The sequence below is a fragment of the Vicia villosa genome, unplaced genomic scaffold (assembly GCF_029867415.1).
Source record: "Vicia villosa cultivar HV-30 ecotype Madison, WI unplaced genomic scaffold, Vvil1.0 ctg.003769F_1_1, whole genome shotgun sequence".
Classification (NCBI taxonomy): Eukaryota; Viridiplantae; Streptophyta; class Magnoliopsida; order Fabales; family Fabaceae; genus Vicia; species Vicia villosa.
In genome coordinates this window covers 141562-152490 of record NW_026706293.1, presented here as the reverse complement: position 1 = coordinate 152490, position 10929 = coordinate 141562, and the positions used below count along the sequence as shown (strand labels likewise).

Here is a 10929-nt window from a genome sequence, read left to right as displayed (position 1 = left end):
ATGTTGATGGTCTCATTTTTACCGGAAATGACGAGCTGATGTTTCCAAAATTTAAAAGCTTTATGAAGCGTGAATTTGACATGACTGATCTTGGTAAATGAGATACTTTCTTGGTCTTGAAGTGATGCAACAATCAGATGGCATTTTCTTATGTCATAAGAAGTATGCGGTAGAGATGCTGAAAATGTTTAGAATGGATAGAAGCAATTCAGTGCACAATTCAATTGTTCCTAGTGTTAAACTCACAAAAGATGAGCCTGGTGTGAAGGTTTATAAGACCTACTATAGACAAATTATAGAAAACCTTGTGTATCTGACATCTACTCGATCTGATATGATGTTTGTGGTGAATCTAATTAGCAGGTATATGGATAATCCTAATGAATTGCATTTACAAGTTGCCAAAATGGTGTTGAGATTTTTAAAAGGAACAAGTTTGGAATCTTCTACATGAAGGAAGAAAGTAGTGAGCGATTATGGAGGGGACTTGGATGATAGGAAAAGTATTTCGGGTTATATTTTCTTGTTGAGTTCAGGTACTTTTTCTTGGTCATCGAGGAAACAACCAATTGTGAGTATATCGACCACAAAAGCAGAGTTTAGAGGTGCAGCTTCATGTGCATGTCAAGCCATATGGCTGAAAAGACTGATGGGAAAACTGTGTGAAAATCAAAGCAAATTTATTGTGATTTATTGTGATAGTAGTTCTACTATTAAGCTTTCAAATAATCCAGAAATGCATGGTCATTATAAGCATATTAATGTTCGTTTTCATTTCCTTCAGGGTCTGACAAAGACTAGAACTGTTGAACTGATACATACTCCCTCTGTCTCACAATAGGTGTCATCTTTTCTATTTTTATTTGTCTCAAATTATTTGTCCATTTAGAATACCAATGTGATATTCATTATTTCTTTCCACTAACTTACCCTTATTTATTGTATTTTAATTCATTTAAGTACTCCACTATCTATTATTAATAAGGTTATTTTAGTAAATGAGACTCATTTTATCATTGAAATCAACATAATTAATCATTTTCTTAAAAAGTGTGAAAATCTCAAAGAGGACACTTATTATGAGACGGAGGAAATAATATATTATAACACACAAGAACAATTAGCAGATATCGTGAAAAAACCACTCTAGATACACAAATCTCTAAGAGTTTGTTTAGAGAGTAATATAAACTTATTGCATATAGCATTTAATTTAAGAGAGAATTTGTTAGTCAGTATTATGATTTTTTTTTGTTTTTTAGGAGTAGTTATTTCCTTTAAATTAGTCTTACCATGTTAGTAGAAAGTGCTAGTAGTGGATTGAAAACATGAATAATTTTTATTTCAATTATTCATTGTATATGGCTACATATGAGTCAAGTTATTTCTTTAGATACAAAATTTTCCTGTTAATTTCCTTATACTTTCACATACATGTTTTGGTTCCTATCAATAAGATAATTTTCCCAAGCAGTTAAGATATTTGACTTATATTTTTGGAGAAAACTCATTTGCCAACTGAGCCTACCCTTTGAGGTACATTTAAGCTCTGTTTGATAAGACACTTTTTGAATTTATAATTTATAATTTATAAGCTCATATAATAATAAAAGACCTATTTAATAACAGTTATTTTATTATTCGCTCCGTCTCACAATAGTGTTCTCTTTCCAATTTTTATTTGTCTTAAATTATTTGTCAATTTAGAATATCAATGTAATATTTATTATTTCTTTCCACTAACTTACCCTTATTTGTTATATTTTAATTCATTTAAGTACTCCACTATCTATTATTAATAAAGTTATTTTAATAAATGAGATTCATTTTATAATTGAAATCAACATAATTAATCATTTTCTTAAAAAAGTGTGAAAATCTCAAAGAAAACACCTATTGTGATACGGAGGGAGTACGAATTTATAGTTTATTTTACTAATTTATAACTTATTTTTTAGACGTTATTTCAAATAGCATTTTAGCTTATAACTTACTATCATTTTTTTCACTTTTATTCTTATTATTTTAATTAAAATCCACTATTATCCTTTATAATTTATTTTAATTTAGAATAAAACAATTATATATTAAATGTTTTTTATGTCATTTTAATTTATTTACTAATTAAATCGTTAATTTTACCAAACACTTCAATTAATTTATTAGAGCTATATGTCGTCAGTCATCGGTCATCGGCTATAAGGTATCAGTCATCAGCCATCAATAAAAAACTATAAGTTGTAAGTTATCATCCAACTACTATTTTTATCAAACAAAGCTTTAATAAAAATTATAAAAAATAATTATATTTAACTACTTTTTAATTTATATTAATTTGTTAATTTTACTTAATAAAGAAAATGATAGAGAAGTCATTTTCAACCGAAGTTGCATCCTCACGGAAAATAAGTATGGTTTGTGTGTAATGTAATGAAATTAATTACACTCAATATTTTTTTGGTTATCTCTTATTTGTTTGAATTTGAAAAAGACTTGTTATTCCATTTTCCATATAAATTTCATATACACACGCGCCACTATCCCATCGTCTTAACCATTCACCAAATTTATGTCTAAATTTGAACAACATTCCTATTTTAGGGCCTTAAATAGATAATGCTATTTTCATCATAATAGTAACTATACTGCCATTAATGGATAATATTAATTGCCATAGGCAGAGCCTAAAGTTAGTAAGGTTCCAAAAGCACCCTATAATAATACATTGCCATAGAAAAAATTGCCTATTTTATCTTGCACCACATGCTTCAATGTTCTATTTTATTTGGCAATGTGTTTCTATCCATCCACAAACACAAACAAGAACAAGATAAGATAAAACTTTCATTTAATCATTATAGTGTTAATTACATATAGATTAATTAAATAAGAACAATTTTGAAAGAACAAAAGTACTACTAGTTTTGTAGTGCCACTGAGAAAATACCTCTGAAAATATATAAAAAAAAATGTTATAAGATATTATTATATAAAACTCCATTCTAAATTCAATATAGGCCTAAAAACAAAAACAAATCTATTTTGATTTTTGAGATAAACACAAGATTTAAATTAATCTTAAAAGTATTTTTGGTTTTCTATTATGAAGTTGAATAATTGAAATAAACATTAATGAACAATTGATGAACCCAGTGAATAATTAAGATTAAAAAAAATTTAGTCATGCAAAAAATTTGAAACAGTTTATTCATTTACATACTATGAATAAAACTTGAAAAAAAAAAGATAAATGTGAATTACATATTATATAATATAATAGGGGGATGCAGGGCAATGTCATTGGGGCTCAAGCCCCCAGAAGAAACACAATTTTTTTTCTTCATATTATTGACATATATTTTTTATAGCCCCGGCAAATTTAATTAGTTCCACTAATTTAAAATTATCTATATATCATAACTTTATTTTATTGGTTTTAAATTTTAATCTATTTCAATTTATCTTTTCTATATGTGTAATATAAATTCTTTCACTCTTTTATTAAAATTTTAATATTGCAAATTTTTAGAAATGATTTTTCTATAATATGATATTCTTTTTAGAAAAAACGGTATTAAATTTTGAATAGAATAGAATGTGCATTCCAAAGAAGGAAGAGTGATTGAACAATTATCTAATTTTATGTATAGTAAATATCATTTTTTTTAATTATTAATTTTTAGGTGAATTGAGCTTTAAAAAATCACTAGAGTTATGGTAGACTTCAAAATTCAAAAACATATTTGACAAATGACATATTTTGAGTGTTAATAATTAAAATATTATTAAACTTTTTTTAAAATATGAAAATTTAAGGAATAAATATAAGTTATATATTTTTTATGTAATTTAAATTTATTTATCATTATAATTATTACGCAATGTATGTAAAAATTTGTAATATTTTTCTACAATCAAAATATTTATAATTAAACACATGTAATATTTTAAATATATCTTAAAAATTAAACATAAAACTAAAATAAATTTACCATATAAACTTTGAAGTCGGACACAATGATGTAGTAGAAGTGAAAACGACAAACAAAGGAATAAATGAAGCATTGCAATAAAATATTTATAATATTTTAAAATAGTTCCAAAAATTTAATTTTTATTATTGCTAATAAATCATAAAATAGATGAAAATGAATTTTAGTTATAATGATAAAAATAAAAATAAAAGAAAAAAAAGTTAAAAATTATAAACTCAAAAATTATTTCAAACAACATTTCAGAAAACTCTAAAAGCGTAAAAACATTATTTTTTTTATCGATAAAAATTTGAAAAATAAAAGCTAAAATCTGTTTTTTTTTTTATCTTAACAAACTAAAGGGGAGGAAGACTCATGCTTATTTACTCGTTCGTAGAGTTTAAATTCAAGTTGTTATTTAATTAAAGTAACAAGTTTCTAAACGTTTTTATTAATGTGCATTCATTTCTAAACTAAACATAACTGTTTATTTATGACTAACAGGAGTACTTCATATTTTTACCAAGCAAAATATATTTTTACTAACAATATATTCCATTTATTAACTTATATATTATTTATTAATATTTTATTGCAATGCTCCATTTATTAATTCATATATTTTTAATAAAGGATCTGTCTCTTTTTATTTTCATAAATTACAAAATACTGTAATATTTTAAGTGAGCTCATTAACACCTTTTCTAACTCATTAAGAAAAAATAAAAAAAGACTTTTGAAGATCATTTATTAATTCATCAATAGAACTTTCAAAATAAATAAACATGCATGCAAAAAACAGAAGTCAAATTTAACAGAAAAAAAAAAAGAAAAAAAGAAAAGGCAGCGAGTGAGAAATACGGAAGGTAAAAGCGCGTGAAAAAGTTTCTTGTTTTGGTAGTACCTGAACGGCCATGCATGCCGAGTCCCTCCTACACTCACTCTCCCATTTCCTCATATCATCATCTTGAATCTTCATTCTCTCTCACATCACAAACTCACATTCTCTCTCTCTTTCTCTCCAATTTCTCTCTCTCTCTCTCTCTCTCTCTCTCTCTCTCTCTCTCTTTTTCACCCCTCACAAAAACGCGCTTCATCAATGGCGGTTTCTCCGTCCGTCGCCACCACTCCAGCTTCTCTTTACGTCGGCGATCTTCATCCCGATGTCTCCGACGCTCAGCTTCGTGAAGCGTTCTCCGATTTCAGTTCTCTCGCTTCCGTTCGCATTTGCAGAGACTCTTCCACCGGAAAATCACTCTGTTATGGCTACGTCAACTTCCTCTCTCTTCAAGACGGTAATTAGTAGTTACATTCATCGTTTATTACTTTCTTTTCTTGTTCTTTTTCGTTAGGTTTTCTAATCATGCATCTGTTATCATTTCTTGAATTCTTTTTGTTAATGATTATAGTGATGATGATGATGATGATGATGATTCTTGTTGTGCTTTATTTTCTTTGAATGATGAGATCTTGTTTTCAATTGTATTGTTTAGTTAGTGTTTTCTTTGATTACTGATTGAATCAACGGAAACATTTAAAATCGGTTGCATCTTTTTATGTTGTGATTAAGGTGTGATTAGTAAAGAGAGATAGAGAGAGAAATGTAGTGATCAAGATCCGAGTGATGATATTGATGATTATAGTGACAACAATAATTAGAGTGATGATATTGATGATTCTTGTTGTGCTTTATTTTCTTTGAATGATGAGATCTTGTTTTCATGAATTGCATTTTTTAATTAGCGTTTTATTTGATTATTGATTGAATAAACGGAAACATTTAAAACCGGTTTCAGTCGTTTTATGTTGTGATAAAGATATGAAATGTAGAGAGGAATGTAGTGATGCAGATCTGAGTGTGCTTGCTCTGTTAATGTTAATTAATAATCTGTTTTTTTTTTCTATTTGGTTTTTGTTATGAAGCAAATCGTGCGATTGAGGTGAAGAATCATTCTATCTTGAGTGGAAAAGCGATAAGAGTCATGTGGTCACGTCGTGATCCTGATGCGAGGAAAAGTAGCATAGGGAACGTGTTTGTTAAGGTACGTATCTACCACTCTTGATTTGAAATAGTTAATATGTGCTTGGTGTTGGTTATTGTTTCTGAGAGGGGGTTTCTGGTGTCGTGGCAGAATTTAGCTGAATCAATAGGTAATTCTGGACTAGAAGAGATGTTTAAAAAGTATGGGAATATTTTGTCAAGCAAAGTTGTCATGTCTGAGGATGGGAAGAGCAAAGGATATGGCTTTGTTCAATTTGAAACGGAGGAATCTGCAAATACTGCTATTGAGAAGTTGAATGGCTCTACTGTTGATAATAAGCAGATGTAAGTAAGATTATGCATTGTTTTGTGGTAACTTTTTAATCTTCCTTATATATTCATGCTTTGAATTATATACTATTCTTGGGTGGGTTTACCGTTAATATGCTGTATTCAATTTCTGTACTCCTATTATTTCTTGAGATTGATTTAATCTGATTAAAGATATTCCTGTCACAGATATGTTGGGAAGTTTGTCAAGAAAAGTGACCGCGTAATGTCTGGCCCTGATGCTAGATATACAAACCTGTACATGAAGAATTTGGACTTAGATATTACAGAAACACTTCTGCAGGAAAAGTTTTCCTCTTTTGGGAAAATCATTAGCTTGGCTGTTGCAAAGAACAGCAATGGGATGTCAAAGGGTTTTGGCTTTGTGAACTTCGATAAACCAGATGATGCTAAAAGGGCAATGGAAGCAATGAATGGACTGCAACTTGGTGGTTATTTATTCTATTACTGTGTAGGTTTTAGGCTTGGCAAGGTTGAAATTTCTCGTTATTGATCCTGTATTTTATCTGTTTTTGTTTGTATCAACAGGTTCAAAGATTCTGTATGTATCCAGGGCACAGAAGAAGGCTGAGCGTGAGCAGATCTTGAATCAGCAATTCGAAGAGAAACGAAAGGAGCAAGTCTTGAAATATAAGGTAACTTTCTTACAACTATCATATATACAATCAGCCATTTTTCTCTTCAGTTGTCTTAGAGTGTCATCATATAACTTCCAGGGCTCAAACATTTATGTGAAGAATATCGATGACACTGTAAGTGATGAAGGACTGCGGGATCATTTTTGTGCATGCGGCACTATAACTTCTGCAAAAGTTATGCGAGATGACAGAGGGATAAGCAAAGGATTTGGTTTTGTGTGTTTTTCCACTCCTGAGGAAGCGAATAAAGCTGTGAACACTTTTCATGGTAAGTGAGTTAAGTTGTCGATGGGATGTGTTCCTAAACGATACATATTTTAGAGTAGTTAAGTTGTCTGGTGGTGATATGAAATATAGATGAAATAGGAAAACAAATGCATGATGTTAGTTCCAATAAAAGAATGTAAGAACTGCATGCTATATTTATTGGGAGCAATTTGAGAGATTAGATATAGTTTCTTCATGCATCTTTCCATCAAGTGAATATTGACAGTATCAAAGCTTATAGTTTTTTGTTACTATAGAACTTTCAGTATCTTATCCTGTGTCATTTACTAGGGTTCCATTCCATAACTGCTTGAATTCCAGCCTAGTCCTTTTCAAGTTTTTTTTGTTGGTAATTTTGTTTCATTTTTCTGTATGTGTGTGTGTGACTATGTATGTATGTTTTCTGGCTGGTCGTTGTTGAAGGTTCCTTGTGTACATTTTACTGTGCTGGGTTAATTTTAGACAATTAAATTCTTCTTTATTTGAATTGCAGAGAATGTCACGACTATCCATTGGGTTTATGGGATAAGGCTCCTAAAAAGAACTTGTAAATTTTACAATTATATATCAACTCTAGATTTAATCTAAAGCACATTATGATCTTAACTTACTTAAATTGTAGGGTGAATATATCTTATCTGCATCTTTTAACAAGATCATTTTAAAGGAGCTTTTTCCAGGTCTTTGATATGAGACGCGATCAACTTTATATGTTAATGGAAATAAAGGATACTCGATAAATCTGAAAATATATTTTTTCTTCATATTACTTTTTGTATACTAGTTTGGAATTGAAGATCTTGCAAATTTTCATATCTTCCTTTTAAAGTTTTTTTATTTGATGGTTTATAATACTGTTAAGTAATTGACATTTACATTTTACACCATTTTATTGCAGGATTCATGTTCCATGGTAAACCACTATATGTGGCTCTTGCTCAGAAGAAAGAGGTCAGACAAGCTCAATTGCAGCTTCAGTACGCACAGCAAATTGCAGGACTAGCTGGGCCATCAACTGCAATTGTCCCTGGGGGATATCCTCCTTTCTACTACACAGCTACTGGTGTTGTTCCACATGCTCCTCCTCGGGCCGGGCTAATGTATCAGCCTATGTCATTGAGGCCAGGGTTGAGGGCTAATGGCTCTGCACCTCCTGCTAGGTCATTCCAACAGTCACCTGCACCTGTTGTAAGTAACAACTTTGTTAGAAACACAAAGTATTTCATTCATTTTTTTGCGATTTTTCATTGAGGATTTAGGGAGAATGAACATGGAAACTTGAGGGAAAAAAACTTACCATGGAGAAATGGCGACATTCATTTTATTTTTGGAGAAACTGTTACTGTTTCAATGGAAGTTTAACAAGTCAATTGTATTAATGCTTTTCATTTACAGGTTTCTAACAATACTAGGCAGCATAGGCAAAATAGGGGCAGGATGAATGGCCATGCAGTATCTCAGGGAAAGACTCACTCTGGTACATTTATGCCACAAACCCAGCAGACTTCTCAGTCTGTGATATCTTCAAGAGACTCAAGTACTCAGCAGGTTTTTTCTCTCTCTTTCCCCCCCTTCCCCTAATAGAACATGATTCTAACATGTTAAAGTTTTTTATGTAGTAGTAAATGCCTATGCATAGCACATTCTCTACATAACTATCAGGTCTCTCGACATGCCAGTGCTACTTGTTTTTCTGAACAAGGCTTTATAATGCCCTAAAAATAATTTGCAACTGCACTTGAATTTAGGACTAGAAAATTCTGTTGTCTTGGATATAAAATAGTGAAGATGTTCGTATTTTTATTTCAAAACTGGTGCTTTAATCCCTTTCTATACATTTGTTTCATACACGGTTCTGTTTTCTCAAGTTTGAATTCATTGCAGAAAACCAGACAGGCGAAGTATGTACCTAGTGGACGCCCCCATGAGATGGAAAAAGGATCTGGATTCTCATCTGGTGGTTCAAACTCTGGTAGAGGCTTACAAGTATCAGAAATGCTGCATCTCATGGTTGCCAATGCTACTCCAGAGCAGCAGAAAGAGATACTTGGTGAGCATCTATACATGCTTGTCCAGAAAATCAAGGTATAACTATTCACTACTCTCTTTTGTTGGGTATTTAAGATTGCTGTTTTGAACTCTTAAAGTGTATTCACTAAGCTACCTTGAACAGCCTAACTTGGCAGCAAAGATTACTGGCATGCTATTGGAGATGGATAGTGATAAACTGATGGCTCTAATGGAATCACCAGAGTCTCTTTCTGCTAAGGTGGAAGAAGCTTTCCAGCTGCTGAAGAACTCTAAAGCTAAAGTTTCTGGACAGGATGTACTTCATTCGAATTTCCTTACATCTGAGGTTGCGGTGAACTGAAGACTTTAACCTCTAGGAATGCAAAAATTGATACATGAGTTTTGACATGCATATTTCTTCATGAAAAGAACTTTTAGTTTTATGTTTTCCTACCTTAGGGCTGACAAGAATTGGCAGAAATAGTAAGATTTAGGGTCAACTTTGTTTTGAATGGATTAACTTCGATGAATATTAGCTCAATATTTTCATTGAATCGAGTAATACGTCACAATTTTATATCATTTTAGCAAGTTCTTACTTTCAGTATTCACAATTTGAATGCAAATTCTTAATCTATAGGAATTTTAGTTCTTTGCCAATTAGACTTATTATAGATGGTTGTTTTTACTTACATATTTTTGGGTACTTACACCACCATTTATTGGAGTTGTTCATGGTTCAATTCAATAATAAAAAAAAAAACTGAGTTGAAGTGAACCAAACCATAACATATGTTTAGAATAATTGAAATGAACTACTATTGTTTTTCTAGAACCGCAATGAAGTAATGCTTTGGTGAACCAATTTTTAATTTTGAACCATTATGTAGTGGTTTGGTGAACGGGTTCTTAATTTTAAACCAAATTGAACCATTATTAGACTTTCTTTTTCTAAATCGAACTGTTTTATAAGGTGATCCAAACTTATACCTTTTTCTAAACTTTTTAATTTTTTTTCTGAACTTTTTTATTTGAAAAACCTTTTAAACCATTATTCTTACCCTTCTTTTAAATGATTTTTATATTATATTACTAGACAAATAATTCATCTATCAAATAATTTAGATTCAAATTAAGATGGATTTTAAACAAATAGAGTGAAATTATGATTTTTAATTAGCATTTGTCTTTTTTTATAGACAAATAATCCATCTATCAAATAATTTAGATTTAAATTAAGATCGATTTTAAACAAATAGAGGGAAATTATGAATTATAATGAGCATTTATCTTTTTCAAAATCTCAAGAAAACAATACACTAAACAATCACTAGAATAAAGACATTTGATTAAAAAGGAAATTATGAATTATAATTAGCATTTGTCTTTTTCAAAAACTCAAAAAAAAAAAAGTACAATAAACAATCACTAGAATAAAGACACTTGATTAAAAAATAATATAATAAGTAACTATAAATTGTTGGTACATTTGTAACTAAGTTCTTTTTTAAAGCAGAAAATCCTTACAAGTGATTTCTCTCTACTAATTACTACAAATTAAAAATTGTGTTTTAGTATTTATACAACCAAACTTAAATGCAATCAAAATGCGAAGTTAAAATGAAACTGAATTTAAATTACATCTAACACCATCTCTTAGTTAACATTCAGCTAATTAAAATCAACAACAACAGTTTCATCCCTCAAG

General features: G+C 30.0%; 1 protein-coding gene across 1 annotated transcript; it reads left to right on the top strand.

The window, feature by feature from the left end:
• The first annotated feature begins 4977 nt into the window (after nucleotides 1–4977).
• LOC131641466 (polyadenylate-binding protein 7-like) lies at nucleotides 4978–9819 on the top strand. Its single transcript, XM_058911759.1, has 10 exons — nucleotides 4978–5269; nucleotides 5898–6016; nucleotides 6107–6300; nucleotides 6475–6734; nucleotides 6835–6941; nucleotides 7023–7212; nucleotides 8110–8399; nucleotides 8607–8759; nucleotides 9096–9296; nucleotides 9385–9819. The coding sequence occupies exons 1-10, from the start codon at nucleotides 5074–5076 to the stop codon at nucleotides 9580–9582; spliced, it is 1908 nt and encodes a 635-aa protein (XP_058767742.1). The 5' UTR covers nucleotides 4978–5073; the 3' UTR covers nucleotides 9583–9819.
• Nucleotides 9820–10929: the final 1110 nt, after the last annotated feature.

Excerpts from the sequence above, each read along its gene's own strand:
- LOC131641466 (XM_058911759.1), top strand. The coding sequence starts at position 5,074 with ATGGCGGTTTCTCCGTCCGTCGCCACCACTCCAGCTTCTCTTTACGTC. Across the intron at positions 5,270-5,897 it reads CTTCCTCTCTCTTCAAGACG|CAAATCGTGCGATTGAGGTG; the intron begins GTAATTAGTAGT and ends TTTGTTATGAAG. Across the intron at positions 6,017-6,106 it reads TAGGGAACGTGTTTGTTAAG|AATTTAGCTGAATCAATAGG; the intron begins GTACGTATCTAC and ends GTGTCGTGGCAG.